This window comes from Eucalyptus grandis, chromosome 2 (genome assembly GCF_016545825.1).
Source record: "Eucalyptus grandis isolate ANBG69807.140 chromosome 2, ASM1654582v1, whole genome shotgun sequence".
In the NCBI taxonomy this organism is placed as follows: Eukaryota; Viridiplantae; Streptophyta; class Magnoliopsida; order Myrtales; family Myrtaceae; genus Eucalyptus; species Eucalyptus grandis.
The window spans coordinates 23,177,574-23,195,673 of record NC_052613.1 but is presented as its reverse complement, the minus strand read 5'-3'; the positions used below and the strand labels follow the sequence as shown (position 1 = coordinate 23,195,673).

The window sequence follows — 18,100 nt, the reverse complement described above, 5'->3', positions numbered from 1 at the left end:
GTAACACCTTTAATGAAACAAAAGCGATTCTAAGTAGTCGGGGAACAATGCAACCTTGGTTTCTAACATGGAGGAAAAACCATTGTATCTTGAAGCACCCTCCACCTCAACCTCACAGAAACAAACCCCCTCTCATGGCAAAGCCAAGACAAAGAAGGCACTCCTTCCCAAGCTTTTGTAAGTTTCCTTCTGAGCCGTGGAGCCAGCTGCCTCAACACACCCCTTGAGGTGTTAAGGGTGCATGCCATGCAAAGTGAAGAATGGCAAAACAATTCTTGCACAACCACCTCCCTATGTCGTCCCTCAGTCCCCCACCCTCCCTTTATAAACCCCAACGCCCCCACTCACCGCTTCACTCCAGAACGACCCCCCAACCCATCGCAATCCACTCTCTTTCTCCATAACCATGGCCAAGCCTTTGCTCCTCTCCTTCGCATTTTGCTTTCTCCTGGCCTTCCACGGCTGCCTCGGCCGCCAGCGGTACGGGGCCAGCCAGCAGCACTCACTCCGGGAGCAAGGGGAGTGCCGGATCGACCGCCTCGACGCCCTCGAGCCCACGAACCGCATCCAGTGCGAGGCTGGCGTTGTCGAGTCGTGGGACCCAAACCACGAGATGTTCCAGTGCGCCGGGATCGCTGTGGTCCGGCACATCATCGAGCCGAACGGCCTCGTCTTGCCTTCCTTCACCAATTCACCTCAACTCACGTACATTGTTGAAGGTAAAATACATGAACTGTTAAAAGTACTTAATTACCACATGCCCCAGTTAGTCATAATCATTCTTTGCATGTCATCCTCTCTGCACTTCCTAGCATCCCTGAAAGAAGTGGAGAAACATGTCCAGGAAAAAGCAGTTATTGTTTGCTTGATTGTCGAGTGCAGGTAATGGTATTCTGGGGACCGTGATCCCTGGTTGCCCCGAGACATTCCAATCATCTCAGCAATCACAGTTCGGGCCGCAGTTTGGACAAGGAGGACAGATGAGAGGAGGAGAAGGCCAGCGGTTCCAAGATCAGCACCAGAAGATCAGCCGCTTCCGACAAGGCGACGTCATTGCTTTGCCCACCGGAGTGGCCCAATGGGTCTACAATGATGGCAATCGGCCCATCATCGCCGTCACCCTCCTCGATGTTACCAATAATGAGAACCAGCTTGATATCAACCCAAGAGTGAGTCAATTTGTAAAATCGAGTTGATTAGCTTCTGCATGCATGATTAGGATAAGTTTGAGAGCGAATAAGTTCTCTACTCTCTCCTGCTTTTAGAGATTCTTCCTGGCTGGCAACCCGCAAGACGAGCATGAGCAAGGGGGCCAGCAACGGCAGGGACGGCGCCCACAACAGCGACAGCTTGGTGAGGAGGGCCAGCAAAGGGGTCAATGCAACAACGTCTTCTGCGGATTTGACGCGCGCTTCCTGGCTGAGGCGTTTAACGTGGATCTGGAAACAGCAAGGAGGCTGCAGAACGAGAATGACAACAGGAACAACATCGTGAGGGTCGAGGGCGGCCTTCAGGTTGTGAGGCCCCCAAGAGAACACGGAGGCCGTGGATGGGAGGAGGAGCGCGAGAGGGAGAGGTACGGTGGTGGCAGGTATGACGTGAACGGATTGGAGGAGACGCTCTGCACTATGAGGCTCCGAGAGAACATTGGCGACCCGTCGCGTGCGGACGTCTACACGCAACAAGCCGGCCACATTAGCGCACTCAACAGCCACAAGCTGCCCATCCTGTACTGGCTCCAACTCAGCGCTGAAAAGGGCCATCTACACAGGGTGAGGTGTCTCTTCTTCAATTTTAGTAAGATTCCATCACTTGCGTCACTTTCTAGATCACGGTAATCCGAGTCGACACTACGATTTAACTTGCTTTCTTGAAAGCTATTGCATGAATAGGAATATCAAGATAGAATAATCGATCTTCAGGCAACTAATGTCGGACTGCAAAATCGATTATCAAACTATTTCAAATTAATATTAAGTGATATAGCAGGGATCTTTATTGGGTTTACTTTTAACGGTAGCCGTGGTGTGCAGAATGCAATTATGGTGCCACACTACAACCTCAACTGCCACAGCGTGGTCTATGCAATCCGCGGCAGCGCGCGCATCCAGGTGGTGAGCGACGACGGCCAGACAGTGTTTGATGAGGAGCTCCGCGAGGGGCAGCTCGTAGTGGTGCCGCAGAACTTTGCAGTGGTGAAGAGGGCTGAGAACGAGGAGTTCGAGTGGGTGTCCTTCAAGACCAACGACAACGCGATGGTCAACCCGCTCGCAGGCCGGACCTCGGTGATGCGGGCCTTGCCGGACGAGGTCATCGCCAACGCATACCAGGTGTCGAGGGAGGACGCTAAGAGGCTCAAGTACAGCCGGAGGGAGACCACCGTGTTTTCCTCCAACGAGAGCGGTGGTTCTTTCTCTGAGAGGAGGGCTGAGGCTTAAGCGCCGAAGTAGAGGATGAATTAGTGCATGTAATGCTTTTTGTAGGCAGCGAAAGCCTTCGGAGTGACCACTCTTAATTATGTTATTATCTACTTAGAATAGTAAGAAGAGGATCATAATAATGAGTATGTGGTATCTGTACGTGTAAGTTGTTTGCACGAGGAATAAAGATCTAAAGTCTTGTGCATATGCTTGGCTTTGCACAGTAGAGTTCGCCTCTTCAATGGGTATGTTTTTTTATCACGAAATACATGAGGCTATGAGAAATTGGAACTAAATGTTACAATGGCAAAAGAAAAAGAGTAGATCCTAGATAATCGAGTATAGGAGGAAACATAGTATATGCGCGGTTTCTTGACAGAATTGATAACAGGCTCCCAGAACTGTCATAAGAGGTTTACTGGTGGTCTCTTTTATATCTGTCTGGACTTACCTATCTATATGCACAAATCCGTGAGAAAGGGCTTGACTTGGTGCTGGTGGCGAAGGCTCGGAGGCGGCGGCGGCCAAATAGTTTGTTTTGATGTTGAAAAGGAGATAAAGAATACAGGTCTCTTAGCTTGTAGCCCCAACAAATGGCATATAATCACCAAGGCGGAACGCAAAAGACTTTGCCTAAATGCATTGAATAAGATTCGATTTGTAGGGAGCGCAAACGTAACCTCAAGGCAACCGTGAATTGACTTAGCGTATCCGTTGCACCCATAAACAAACTAAACAAACTCTTTCCACGGAAGTATGCAAGTGACACAGCCCGATAGAGAAGCATGATCCAAGATGTCCACATGACGGATGCACCCATAAACAAACTCTTTCCACAGAAGTATGCAAGTGATGCGGCCCGACAGACAAGCATGATCCAAGATGTCCTGAAGAGCCGTGATCCATACAAGAGTAAGCCCACGATCAATTCACGATCAATACGAGAATAGGCCCATGATCCATGCAAGAACAAGCCCACGACTCTTGAGCTTCCATACCAAACATGAGCGGGTGACCCTATGTTTCCCTTTGACACACAACCCTTGGACTTCCCCAGGCTTAGTGCCTCTTGAGTATCCTAGTGTATAGACTATATAATGATTATGGGATTCAAATCCCACTATTGGATCAAGGAAGGGATCAACGATCGAGATTAATCTGGACTTATATAAATAGGGACCCTTCCCCCTCACTTATACTATCTTGTTCATAAGTTAATATAATTCGAGTTTCATTCTTGATACACAATCCTTGTCAGTCGAGTGTATGTGTAAGGCTAACTTGAGAGAAATCCTAAGGCCGAGTGGGTAGGGAACGTCAAATTTGATCAACTCATGACAAGTGGTATCAAAGCCTTTGTTAGCGTAATGACCGATCCTTGTTTTGATGCTGCGATCGCTCAAGGCGAGGATTGTGAGGATTGCGGAAGACCTATCAAGAAGGTCACTAAGTCAAAAAAGAATTGTGTTGTTTCGATGACATCCTTAGAGGAGACTGTCACGGATGTTCAAGGGATGGATGACCTAAACCAGACCATCGAAGAGCAGACACCGGAAGGGAGGAGTTTTTGGCTAACGTGCAAGAACTCAAAACTAGCTTCGGAGAGCTCTATGTCGAGGTGTTGGGTTCCTCGACCTGCTGCAAACTACAATAGTGGGATGAGACCTAGGCTACCGAGATGGTGGCCATGCATGCAGAGATCGCCGAGCTTAAGGGGAAGCTTAGGTTGAAGCGGCATGCGTGAATGAGATGGTCACTAGGCAAGCAAACCCACATGCCAATGCACCCAAGCTAAGAGAGTTTAAGGGCTCGCGAATAACCAATGATGTGAATAACTTCTTATGGTATATGGAATGATATTTAGAGGCCATGGGGATCAACGATGATGCATCTCGGGTAAACACCACATCCATGTATTTAGTTGATAATGCATTATTGTGGTGGCATTGTCGGTTAGATGATAGGAGTGGCGACCCTATCATGACATGGGCTAGATTCATTAAGGAATTTCGGTGAAATTACTATCCTGCATATGCGAAGGAGGAAGCTTGTGATGACCTCAACTGCCTTGAGCAAAAGGGCAAAGTTCGCGATTACATGAAGTGATTCTTGGAGCTATTGCTCTAAAGCCCATCAATGAGTGAGACGAATGCGTACCACCAATTCATGAGCAGACTCAACTCATGGGTCAAACAAGAGCTTAAACATTGTCTTGTGGCGGACCTTGCGACAATGACGTCCATGGCCGAGTCCCTTGTAGAGTATAAGCTGTCGTCCACGGCTAAGCTAGATTCTCGTCCAAGGGATAAGGCCAATGGTGGAGGAGATCAGAGCTAGTATAACCGTCTGAATAGAGGCAAACCACCATAAGCCCTTTCTAAAGCTCAACTAGAATTGAGCAGTGTAGGATACCAGAGGACATGCATCTACAAGTGCTTCTTCTGTGATGGGCCACACATGACCTAAAATTTCCCAAGGGCAAGCTAGCAACCTTATGTAAGGAGGATGAGTTGTGGGAAGAGGTGTGGCTGGGTTTGTTATGGATTCTTGGTTTGATCAAAGTCAAGAAGGTGAATGAGTCTAAAGGCATGATGTTTGTGGATATGAAGATTGGAGGTACCACGATAAATGCGACCATGGATATTGGGGCATTCAACCTCTTCATATTCTAAGGGGCCGTGAAAAAGCTGAATCTTCGAGTTGAAAAAGGAGGAGTTGGTTGGCTTAAAATTATAAACTCCAAGGACCAGCAACATGGAGCTCCATATCCCGACTCGTAGGATGGCTAAGGATGTGGAGCTCCGTCTTGGTCCATGGACCAACAAAGAAAACATTGAAGTACTCCCCATTGATGATTATGACTTTGTGTAGGGTCTCGAATTCCTTGATAGGATCAATGCCAAGAAATTAATTTGACAATAATGAAATTAAGGTTAAATGGCATTTTTTTTGTGGGTAAAAAGTCAACTTTTGATCAGGGATTGACTTTTGGTCAAAGGGTTAACCAAAAAGTCAACTCGAAAGTTAATCGTTTGACTTTTTGGGTTTTTCTTGAAAAAAACTCCATCCTTATCTTCAATGGCCACAATATCTCTTTGAAGCATTCTCTCCAATAGGTAGATTGGTAGAACTATCTTCGGTGATTGGTTGCTAGTGCAGTATGGAGTATTTAAGGAGGTCATTCGGTCAAGAAGAAGTAGGATGTGAATTTGAAATTCCAAAGTCCAAAACTATTCTCAATTAAATTTGTCTTTGTTTGTGAGCTTTTCAAATTTTAATCAAGAGAGAAAACATAAAAAGAATATCTTAGTGAGATAGTGTAATGACATTAAATGTTTGCACTTACGGTTATAATCTCTTATTGATCCTATAATGAAATCCAGCTAGTGGGTTGTCAACGTGGAGGAGTGGACGTAGACTTAGGGTGCGTTTGGGAACGCTTTTGGGAAAAGTCCTTAGCAAAATGCAAAGACCTTTGAGTTTAATGTATTTTTCAAAATGCAAAGTGTGTTTGGTAAAATTGTAGTTTGAAAGCTCATTTGAAGTATTTTTGTGCAAAATAGTGTTTGGAGGAATTATATTTGCAAAGTGCTTTGGTGATAAAAAAATTATCAAAAGAAAAATAAATAAAAAATTGACCGGAAGGGCAGATGGCGGGAAGGGCAAGTGGCCGCGGACGTCCACCGAAGACCACCGGCGAGGGTCGCCGGACGTCGGCGACCATTGAAGACCACCGGCGAGGGTCGCGGACGTCGGGCGACCACCGAAGACCATCACGGAGGGTCGCCGGACGTCGGGCGACCACCGAAAGCTTCGGGCGAGGGTCTCGGACGTCGGGCGACCCCGCCGCGACCCGCATCTGGGGGCGGCGAGGTCCCCGCGACCTTGCGGCCCCAGACTGGTCGCGGGCCGGGTCACGCGACCGCGCCGCCCCGGATGCGGGTCGCGGCGGTCGCGCGACCTCCCAAGCAACCGCCGTGACCAAGATCTCGGGGCGGCGAGGTCGCGAGAGGACCTCGCCGCCCTCGGATCTGGGTCGCGGCAAGGTCGGCGACCCAAACCTCGCCGCGACCCACAGCGATCGCCGCGACCCAGACAGGGCGGCGGTCGCACCACTCCGGCGACGGCCGCCGGGCCACCGCAACCATGCCGAGCCGTCGGCGGCCACTCACTCCACGGCTTCGAGGAACACATCGTCGGCCTTCAACGGAGAAGAAGATGAACAAGACAACAACGAGGGCAAAACCGGAAAAATCGAGAGTAGCCGAGGATATTTTGGAAGAAAATAAAAAAGTAAACAAGTACCACTTGTATGCCGAGAAAGCCGAAAGCCCAAGGCACCCCTTCACCCGCCTTGGGCTTTCGACTTTGGGGAGGTCAAACATTTCTTCAAGGCAAGTGTAAAATTTTTCCCAAACACCCAATATTTGGGCAAATGGGCTTTGGGTACCCAAAGGTACTTGGCAAAGCGGTGCCAAACGCACCCTTAGGCCCTGTTTGGTTGGGCATTTGGAAAGCCCATTTGGGCTCTAAAGCTCCTTGGCCAAATGCTATGGTGTTTGGTTCATTTTTTTGGAGGCTTTGGGGAGATGCAATTGCATCTCCAATGGGGTTGAAAGGGCTTTGGGGGAATGGAGGGGGAGAGGTCCATTGGGAAGTTGCATTTTCGGAATGCAACTTCCACTATTCATCTTCACCGGAGCGAAGCCGACCGGAGGCCGACGACTGCCGGCCAAGGGGTCGCGCGCGCCGGTAATGCGCCGACAACCGCCGGCCAAGGGTCCCCCGACCGTCGCCGGACCTCAGGCGACGCCTGGGTCGCGCGACACAGGCGGCTGTCACTTGGATCGCGCAACCTCAGGCGGCCATCGCCTGGGGTCGCCCGACCTCGACGACCGTCGCCTGGGGTCACGCGACGTCAACGACGATCGCCTGAGGTCGCGCGACCCAAGCGACCGGGGCCGTTGCTCGGGGTCGCGCGACCTCAGCCACCGTCGCCCGGGGTCGCGCGACCTGGGCGACCTGGGCCGTCGTCGCCCGGGTCGCGTGACCCCAAGCGGCCGTCGCCGCCCGAGGTCGCGCGACCCAGCGACCAGATCCGGGTCCGTCGCGGATCCGGGGTCCGCCGCCGGATCCGGCGGGTCCGGCCGACTTCAAAAAAGAAAATAGATTTTTTTTTAATTTAATAAAAGTCATTTACAAATGCAAATTTTACCAAACGGTATTTTGGCCAAAGCTGTATTTTAATGCAAATTTTACCAAACGATATTTGTATTTCGGAAAGCCCCCTTCACCCAAAGGTATTTGCATTTTGGCAAATGCATTCCCCAAAAGCCGAACCAAACAGGCCCTTAATTTAAGCCGAACCACTATAAATTTCATGTGCAATATTCTCTTTCCTTGATTCTCTTTACTTAAGTTTATTGCACTCTTACAGGTTATTTCAGAAGTCTAGCGACTTGCATAACAGATTCTATTCCTTATTCAGACTTTGTTATAACTTATTTATTCTATAGTTATTTGTCAAGATTTTTTTTAACACTTATTTATTCCTCTAAGTGTTCATATTAGCTTTATCAATGCGCTCATAGAAATATATCTTTGGCATTATGTGAGCACCATGCAAGCAAACAGGGCGAAGCTAATTGATGTGGCTCGGTTTTCATACAACTTGCAGTAGAGCAAGTCCACGAACCAGAGCCCATTCGGGATTATGACCAGGCAACAACCATTCATTTTGACCGTAAGTGCCTCAAGCTATTAAGAGAGTAGCCCACCGGCATATAAGTTCGTAAAGGCATGGCAAAAACAAGCGAACTTGGCATGGGCATGTCTACATAAGGTCTTGAAGCATATGAACAAGTGGGCTGATAAGAAACCACAGCATGTGGAGTTTCAAGTTAGGGACCTGAGGCTAGCTAAGTTACACTTGGTCCTCTAGTACTTGGATGTGCACAAGAGCTCATCCATAGCTACAAAAGACCATTCCGTGTGTTGCAACGGGTTAGAAAGGTCGTATACAAGCTGGATTTGCTGTCAAAACTCAAAGTACATCCAGTGTTCCTTGTGAGTATGCTCAAGCCTTTCCACATAGATGAGGAATACTTGGGTTGAGGAGAATCACAACGAGCATCGCTTGGAGCAAAAACCTCGTGCAATCAAGATGTCGAGTGTATTATGGCAGACCGAGTCATACGGAAGAAGTATTACTGCTTAAGAAGGAGTAACTAGTATGATGGAAGGGCCTTTCGAAGAGTGAAGTGAATTGGGAATCGTTCAAGACTCTTTGGCAGTTCAAGAAGCATATCAATGCATTCCATGTCAAAGACACGACGAGAGCGTCGCTCGAATAGGTGGGGGAGATTGACATGGCTCGATAAATAGGCATGATCCAAGATGTCCAAACAACGGGTCGTGATCCATATAAGAGTAAGCCCATGATCAATTCACGATCAATATGAGAATAGTCTCGTGATGTCACAACCCCCTTTACTCAAAGGTTGGGCTACGGGTTATTTTTGTGACATCCCAAGCTGTGTCGCCTTCCTGAATTCATTTATCTTTCGTCTATACACACGCGGAAAGCATGAACTTACAAACAAATCCCGACAACAATCAATATGGGAACATGAGATACAAACATACCAACATACTGGTATATTACATAAGCAGTGATGATTACAAGCCTATCTCACATACAAAAGGGGCTTGGGGTATCCCTATCTCTGCTACGGCAGGTAATAACCAAAATTGGGAACCCTTATCTTACTACGTAGAGCCGGTATATCTAACTTAGTCGGATCCCTCGGATGGATCCATATCATCGTTGTCGCTCAAATTTGGATTCGGGTTGTCAAAGCCTCGGAATGGCCCTATCCAAGTATTTTCATACAACCTACACCATGCTTCGAAATGCATCGGAACGAGCTCATCCAAGCCTTTTTCCATCCATATGATGGATGATATCTTGCGATAAGTAATGTTAGTATTTACGTCGAATACATCTGTCATAATAGTTTCTATTTTTACAGGGCAACCAAAATGCATAGCAAACATAGTTCTAAGTACATGTAAAAGAAATAGGGGTGAGTACTTGGAATACTTAGTAAGTATAGCATCTGGCCTTTGCATAGAACATCGATTCATTGTCAATACTAGTCAATTATTTCATGAAAATCACGGTGAAGGCAAATCAATTGGAAGACGCAACCAAGCTTCAAGCACAAATGAATGACAACTCTTGCAATCATCTGTACATATGATGCATGTCCTGAGCTTATGCACTCTAGCCTTTCTTTCTTGCTCATGCATGCCCTAAGCTTATGCACTCTAGCCTTTCTTTCTTGCTCATGCATGCCCTGAGCTTATGCACTCTAGCCTTTCTTTCTTGCTCATGCATGCCCTGAGCTTTTCTCTTGTGCTCGAGACTCGAACCCAAGTCCTCCCGGAGCCATCTTAGGACTCAAACCCAATTCAATTCGAGCATTTTAATCAGGCTTCTGGCTTTTTGTTGGCTTCTAGGACTAAAACCCAGTTAATATGCTCGGGACTCAAACCCAAGTCTTATGCCAACCTCTAGGACTTGAACCCAGTTCTTGCCAGGAATTTGGGGACTCAAACCCCATTCTTATCTTTTCTTATCTTTGCTTGAGCACAAATCCTTTCTTAACGGTGTACTCAAGTCTTATGCACGTGCCATGAATTATGCATTTTGTACTCAAACATAATGCATGTGCCATGAAATCATGAATTTCTTCATCAATAATATCACGAACGAGCCTAAGCCCAAAGCTCTGCTTGAGTAGCAAGTATGGAGTAACCCTGCACCAATCCAAGACGTGAACTTGGTACGCCTCAATAGCAAATCACATCTTATGGCTATGGGCGAACCTCTTGAAAGCTATGAACTGCAACTTTGTTCTAATCATACAAGAAATTCAAGAACAGGAACAAGTCATAGAATACATCAAACATCCAAGAATTAGTTGACCTACCCTTGGCTTGTTCGCAAGAGGATTTTCTAGAGTCAAAGACGTCTCAAATGTTACTAAAAGAAGGGAGGAACTATACTTACTTGGATGAAATGTCGAACTAAAGCTTGAACTACACAAGATGGGTGGCTTTACTTGGTGGCCGAAAGAGAGAGAGAGCGTGAGGAGGGAGAAGGGGCGTTCTAGAAGGAGGGTGGAGAAAATGGAGGGTAAGTAAAGAAAATGGAAGTGCTTCTCCTATTCATAGCCCTTGGAGCAATCATTACCAAGCCAAGTGGTCCTCTCCAATGTTTCCAAGTGTCCCGCTTACTTTCCTTGGGTGGCAAGCCTATTAGTCCAATAATTGAGGCATAAGGAATGAGTTGGAAGGCTAAAAATGCTTTGCTTGGAAAATCTAGTTCTTAGGCATTATTGATGATGGCCCACTTTTCGCTTTTTCATTGGCCCACATCTACCCCGCATTTAATGAAGTCCAATGATGATACTACTCTAGATTGTCAACTCAACAATTCTAGAATATTTGGTCATTAATAAGGACTCGTGTATCATTCTCCTATTGGTCCATGTGTATATCGCTTTTTCTAGAACTTTCAAGGATATTTTAGACGTAATCATGAAATTTGACTTTTCAAATGACAACTCACCCCTTCATTTATTGAGGGGTTTCTAGAGATTTCCTTATTTTGTCATTTTCTCCATTAAAAAGATATTCTAGAGAATTCTACCATTTAAATTGATTCCGAGGTCGAGAAAGAGATCATTAGGTACACCTCAAAAAACTAAATCACGTACACTCGAGGTTCAGCCGCCACGCCCTGTACTCGCCTAAATTGCCCCCTTGGAGAGTCGGTCGGCCTAAGGGGTCGATTGTCATTTGATTAATTCAAGGCCAATGCTAAGGCTACCCATGGCCTAACACTAAGCCAAGGCGTCCATGGACCTTAGAATAAATAACGGAATAGTTAGGTCTATCCTTGGGCTCATTTTGGTTGGTACTCGATCCACCCGTGCGGTTCATGGCCGATGTATTATTGATCCATGATCGAATATCACCAATTGAGAATCTTTTCGATCACTAAGAATTAAATGGGGAGTGATGCATTTTTTTATTATTGGAAGACAATTGTTTTTGATCGATTACGGATCGTTCGTGTATCGGTGCATAGTTGGGCGGAATCACCCGCGGCCGGGTGCTATGATCGGATGTGACCATCTGCTGATCCAAAATCATCCCATGATCAATTCTCGTGATCCAAAAGTCATCTTATGGGTCGATGATCCGATCCCGCTGGTATGGTCAGTAGGTCAATCATGACCGACACTTGACCAATTCATGGTCGATTAGTCGGTCAGACCATGACTGATCCTTGATTCCTTATCAATCGAATTGATTAATCCCATGACCGATGGCTCATGGTCGATCCTCACGGGGTTAGAATCGAGGGTCTTACACATGATCCATGCGAGAATAAGCCCATGACTCTTGAGCTTCCATGTCAGACATGGCGAGCAACCCCTTGTTTCCCTCTAATGCATGACCCTTGGACTTCCCCAGGTTTAGTGCCTCTTAAGCATCCTAGTGTACAGACTATGTAATAATTATGGGATTCAAATCCCACCATTGGATCAAGATAGAAATCAACGGTTAAGATTAGACTCACACTTGTATAAATAGGGGCCCTTCCCATTACTCGTACTATCTGGTTCAAAAGTTAATACAATTTGAGCTTCATTATCCATACACAATATGTAATGACCCGGGCCCCATTGTATAATATTGTCCGCTTTGGACACTGAGTCCTCATGACTTTGAAATGCGTCACATAGATTAGAGGGACCTAAGCTTTATAAACTAGCCCTAGGACTCCCCCTAAGCGATGTGGGACAGGAGACGCGCCCCCATGCTTGGGCCGTCACACTCTTCCCCCTTGACAGCACAGCGTCCTCGCTGTGGCCCCACACGCGGTCAGGAGTCGGCTATGATACCATTTGTAATGACCCGGGCCCCACTGTGTAATATTGTCCACTTTGGATACTAAGTCATCACGGCTTTAAAACACGTCACACAAATTAGAGACACCTAAGCCTTATAAACTAGCCCTAGGACTCCCTGCTAAGTGATGTGGGACAAGAGACGCACCCCCGCGCTTGGGCCATCACACAATCCTTATGAGTCGAGTGTGTGTGTAAGGTCTTAAGAGAAATCCTAAGGTCGCATGGGTAGGGAACGTCGGATCGACCGACCTATGACACAAGTCTATCTTGTTTAATCAAGTATATTGAGTAAGACACCATTGACAAACACCTAATGGGGAAACCCCATGGTTTGATTAAGCTTAAAGTGAGCCATTTTTCCAAAGAAGGGGTCAAGAGTAGACTTGGTTCAAAATAAAAATTTAAAGTGGCCAAGTTAGGTTGGAAAAAAAGGCATGAGTTTGTCAGTTGGCCAAATGTTCATTGGCGTACATTTTCCAATAACTTAAACAAGGGCAATTTTGCATAAAATATGCAATTGGGTAAAAAATGAAAATAAAAATAAAAACTCAAACTGGTATACTTATGAAAAATTACTCCAAACTAATTTTTTTACCACAAAAAACTCAAACTAGCACATCTGCGACAATTTTTCTCAAAACTAATCTTTGACCACAAATAAGATAAATTTACTCTTTGTTTGTTTGTTTGTTTTTTTTTTTTTTTTTGGATAAAAGTAAGGAATATATTTGGGAAAAGCCAAAATGTACAAGCGAAATGACTTCAAAAACTTGCACTCAAAATGAACAGGCTCATTATGAGTGGAAGGAAGCTGTGAGAAAGGCCAAACGGCTACAACAAAACACCGAAAAAGAAAGCACCAGGCGGCAAAAACAACCGCCAGTCAAAGGCAACCAACAAAGACTAGTAGCTTAGACAGGCGGTTGAAGTTCTCTAGATGAGAAGATAATGGGGTCTAAATCTCAAGAGCGTTGCAGCCTTCTGTTTCTAATGAAGTCCTCCACATTCCTGAAGGTGAGAACCTTGTCCTTGATGACTCGAAGGAGGTGCTTCTTCATGGTTGTAACAGAAAGTGTCTCCCCCCTGAAGAGAATATTATTCCTATTTTTGCAAATGATATGGCAAAGTGCACTAAAAGCAAATCGAGCAACACACTTAAAAAACTCCTTGCCCAAAAGTAAGGTTATGGCCAAATGGATATTTTCCTCCTAAGATTTGTTCCGCTAGGGAATGTTGCACCTAGCCACCCAAAAGAAAGCCAAACTTGCTGTAACGTGACACTAAAAAAAGAGATGATCTATAGAGTCAGGTATGTCATTGTAAAAGGGGTAGGAAGCAGAATCAATCCTATCATATGACAAAAGGAGAGATTGAGTAGGAAGCCTATGCTTGGTGATGAGCCAAAGGTAGAATTGGTACTGAGGCAAAATGGCCTTATTCCAAATTAAACGATGCTAATTGACACAAGCCTTCTTCCACCTTAAAGCCTCCCAAGCTGAGCCGACCGAGAACACGCCCAATGAGTCCTCAGACCAACAAAAACGATCCTAGCTCCCAGACAAGGAGGGAAAAGGCGAATCCCAAGACTTCAACACTAACCTGAAAGCCTGTCCATCGTTAGAAAAGAGATCTGCCACCGTGGCCTATCGAGAGAGATTGGAATTGTAGATGAGCGAATCTAAGAAATATAAGTTTAAAGGGCCCCAAGGGTGCCAGTTGTCAAACCAGAGTGACACTGATAGGCCATCCCTTATCCTCTAAAAGAAGTTGAGCTGGATTTCTATCTTGAGTTAAAGAAGCTTTTTCTAAGCCCAAGAGCAAATAGTCAGCTTCTTAACAACCTAGAAATTCCTCATTTTTAAGAAGGCCAAGTGGACCCACTTGCATCATAAGGACTTCTTATATGAAAACAAATTCCATATATGTTTGAGCATGGTCGCTTTGTTGCACTCGCGCAGTCTCCGGATACCAAGCATGCCCTCTACTTTAGGGAGACACACATTCTCTCGGGAGACCTTGGCACCCCCTTTGCCCAACTTGGGGCCTCTCCAAAGGAATTGTCTTAGAATACGCTCAATTTGATCCAAAACTGACACAGGAAGAATAAAGACACTTGTCCAATAGGCCTAAATGGCATGAAGAACTAACCTGATCAATTGTAGGCACCCAGCAAAAGACAGAAAATGATGGGTTCGGGATTGTACCCTCGCTGTGATGCATCTGAAAAGAGTAGCACAATCCGACTTTCCCAGCCTTGACGTGATAATCGATACTCCCAGGTAACGGATCGGCAAGTTCCCTTCTGGAAAACCAAGCTCCGGGAGTATTTAATCCCTTAGGGAAGGCAAGCCTCCAGATAGGAACACCTCGCTCTTTCTTGAATTTAGCTGCAAGCCACTCCAAGAAGAGAAGGTTTGGAGTCCTTCCTTGAGGAGCATCACAGAAGGTAGGTGTCCTTCGCAAAAAGGAAAAACATCATCTATAAAGAATAAATGTGAGAGGGAAGTAGGTCTGCACCTCCAAAAAAATCTAAAATCCGGGTGTAGCGAGCATCTCTCAAGTATCCTAAAAAGCACCTCCATAACCAAGGTGAATAAATAAGGAGATATGGATCACCTTGACGCAAGCCATGCCCACTAGGAAAGAAATCATGAAGCTCCCCATTCAATGCAATGGAAAACCGAGGTCTCCGAACACAAGTCATGATGAGATGCACCAGACGATCAGGGAAACGGAAAGTAAGGAGAACACTCTCAAGAAACCGTCAATCCACGGTATCATAGGCCTTTTTGAAGTCTACCTTAATTACACACTTAGGAGTATAAGGCTCCAAATGGAAGTTGGAAAAGAGTTCCTGTGCCAAAAGGATATTATCCCTAATCCACCGTCCTTTAATAAAAGCACTTTGAGATGGGCTCACCAGATCCTTCAGCACTAAAGCAATCCTATTTGCCAACACTTTTGTAATAAGCTTGTAGATAGTGTTGCAACATGCAATAGATCTGTATTCGTCAACGGAAGACGCATTAGGAACCTTTGGCACCAAAACCAAAATGGTTTTGTTGACTTCCTTCAAGAGTCTCCCCGAGGTGAATAAATCCCTGACGGCTGCCGTTACCAACTGACCAACCATCCCCCATTTCTCCCTGAAGAACTCATCTGTGAAACCATCCTATCCCGAGGCCTTACCCCAAGCTAGAGAGAAGAGAGTGTCTCGAATCTCGAGGTCAGAGACAGGTTGAGCAAGAGAAGAAAGATGCTCATTGTTGAGTTGAAAATGAATGACCTCCTGGATCTCCGAAACTAGAGGTGCTTTTGGCTCCAACCGAGGCAAGAGGAGGTCCTGGAAGTATTCCACAAAGTGTTAATGGACTAGCTGCGGCTCAGTAATTTGGTTACCCAAGGTATCCATTACAGAAAGAACTCTGTTTCTCATCTGTCTCTTAATGACATAATGATGGAAGAACTTTGTATTCCAGTTGCCCCCCTTAAGCCATATGATCCTAGCTTTATATTTGAAGAATGACTCCTCCTGAGAGCAAAGCTCCAAGAAGGTACGGCGTTGAGACTTCTCTAGCTCCGCAAGCTCATCACTTGTAGGATCTTGAAGGAGGCCAAGCTGAGTCCGATTAAAAGCCTCCCTCACCTTAAAAGTCTTGACGGAAATGTTACCAAAAGAATTTCTATTTAAGCGCTTGAGCCGACTTTTCAGGGCTTTCAATTTGCACACAAGCCTAAACATAGGTACCCCTACTCCCAGAGCCTCCCAGACTTCCTTCACAATTGCCTCAAAGTTTGGGTGCTTCATCTAAAATCAAAGAATTTGAAAAGCCTCCTCCAAAACACCGGGTTCTCCACTTTGACTACCATAGGAGAGTGGTCCGATATCCCGGGAGCTAGAAAGGAAGCCTCCGAGAAGGAAAAAGTTTGACTCTAGGTAGGGTTTACAAGAACCCTATCAATCTTTCTTGCCTTACTAAAAGCCCCAAAAGAAGTAGACCAAGTGTACCGAAACCCCACATATTTGAGGTTCTCTAGTTCTGCCTAATCAATACACTGACTGGACTCCTCAAAGCACAGCAACCAAAGGTCTGAACCACCTAACCTATCAAAGGGGTCCTTAATAGCATTGAAGTCTCCCATCACAAGCTAAGACATATTCTGATGAGTAGAACTCCTAAACACAAGGTCCTCCCAAAGCGGTCTTCGAGAAGTGAAAGAGTGCTTAGCATAAACAATAGTAATGTAACAAACAGCTCCCAAATCTAAGCACCTGAGGTTCCCATGTATCGCTTGGTCCAACACCGAGAAAACTTCAAAGAAAACCAAGGAGGGATCCCATCCAGCCCAGATCCTTCCCCGATGAGAGTGATCATAATTAGCCAACTAGCACCAATTCATCACCAAATTCCCTTAAATAGAAGAGAAGCAATTCTGGGGTACTTTCATCTCAACTAACCCAAGCAAAGCTAGCCGATTGGATGAAACTAGATTCCGAGCTTCTGCTTGTATAAGAGGGGCAACAAGGCCCCTAATGTTTCAGCAACCTATGTACATATTTACAAAAGAAAAGGGAAGAATGAGATTACCTCCTTTTGGAAGAGCTGTGCCAAGTGGAAGGCGGAGCTGCACGGACCGTTAGAGGTATAGGATCTAGAGCCAAGGTGAGAAGCTTGTCCTGCATAGTCTCAGGTCTTCTGTTAGCAACAGGAGCTTTTGGAGAGGGGCACAGAGATAGAAGGTCCTCATCTAAAGAGAGTCCCTGATTATCCGAACCCTCGTGGTCCTCAACCGGATTGGACAAAGCCGGCACGTCAAGTTCCGTAAGGCTGGCAATGTCCTCCGAAGAGACGCGGGAGTCAACAACCTACCTTTGGGAGATTTTGGGCCCTCTATGAGCTTTACGAGTATAGGTAGAGGCAGGAGACAGCCCCTTCTCCACAGCCACAGCCACAACCTTAAGCTTCAAAGAACGCCATTCATCGCTGGAGCTGACTTGGAAGGTCGAGCTAATGTCCAACCGGGGGGGGAGGCTTCTTTTTCTTCCCCGTAACCTGCTTCCAAGGTTGTTCCGGAATAACAGGACCTCCCGAAACAGGACTGAGAAGCTAGGCTGGGTCTGAGGAAGCAGGGGCAGCTTAAGTCTGTACCTTCGACGCCACCTGAGGAGAATTGGGAGCGATCTCACATTTGTGGCTAAAGACTCCACATTTGAGGCATTGTGCAGGCCTCCATTCGTATTCCACAGCAATTGCCCTCGAGACTCCATCCACATATACTTCAACCGCGAAAACCCTTGGTTGATTTGCATGGATCTCAACACAAACTCTTGCGAAGGAGATCGTCCTCATACCTTCCGTGCGCTGGTCCACATAAAGAGGCGTGCCAACAGAACTAGCTATGGCACTAATCGCCGAGGCAGACCACAAGTCAAGAGGAAAATTCTTGAGTTTTATCCAAATCGGAACGAAAGCTTGCTTGTCCTTTTTCAATTCCAGAAGCGGCTTCCACTGCTGTAAGATGAGGAGTGCCCTAGCCATGGTGAGAGGTCCCTCTTGTAATATCTTTCTACGAAACAATGGGTCTGGAACATGAAAAAAGAAGAAACCTTGGTCATCGGCCAGCACATCAACTAGCTTAGAGCCCCAAGTATTCTTCAAAGCTTGCTCGGTGAGCTGAAATGGGAGTCTTTTC

General features: G+C 46.1%; 1 protein-coding gene across 1 annotated transcript; it reads left to right on the top strand.

Moving 5' to 3' along the window:
* The first annotated feature begins 406 nt into the window (after window positions 1–406).
* On the top strand, window positions 407–2,438 carry LOC104434838 (11S globulin seed storage protein Jug r 4). The gene is made up of 4 exons (XM_010047696.3): window positions 407–719; window positions 883–1,169; window positions 1,266–1,772; window positions 2,034–2,438. The coding sequence occupies exons 1-4, from the start codon at window positions 407–409 to the stop codon at window positions 2,436–2,438; spliced, it is 1,512 nt and encodes a 503-aa protein (XP_010045998.1).
* Window positions 2,439–18,100: the final 15,662 nt, after the last annotated feature.

Excerpts from the sequence above, each read along its gene's own strand:
- LOC104434838 (XM_010047696.3), top strand. The coding sequence starts at position 407 with ATGGCCAAGCCTTTGCTCCTCTCCTTCGCATTTTGCTTTCTCCTGGCC. Across the intron at positions 720-882 it reads ACTCACGTACATTGTTGAAG|GTAATGGTATTCTGGGGACC; the intron begins GTAAAATACATG and ends TGTCGAGTGCAG. Across the intron at positions 1,773-2,033 it reads AAAAGGGCCATCTACACAGG|AATGCAATTATGGTGCCACA; the intron begins GTGAGGTGTCTC and ends CGTGGTGTGCAG.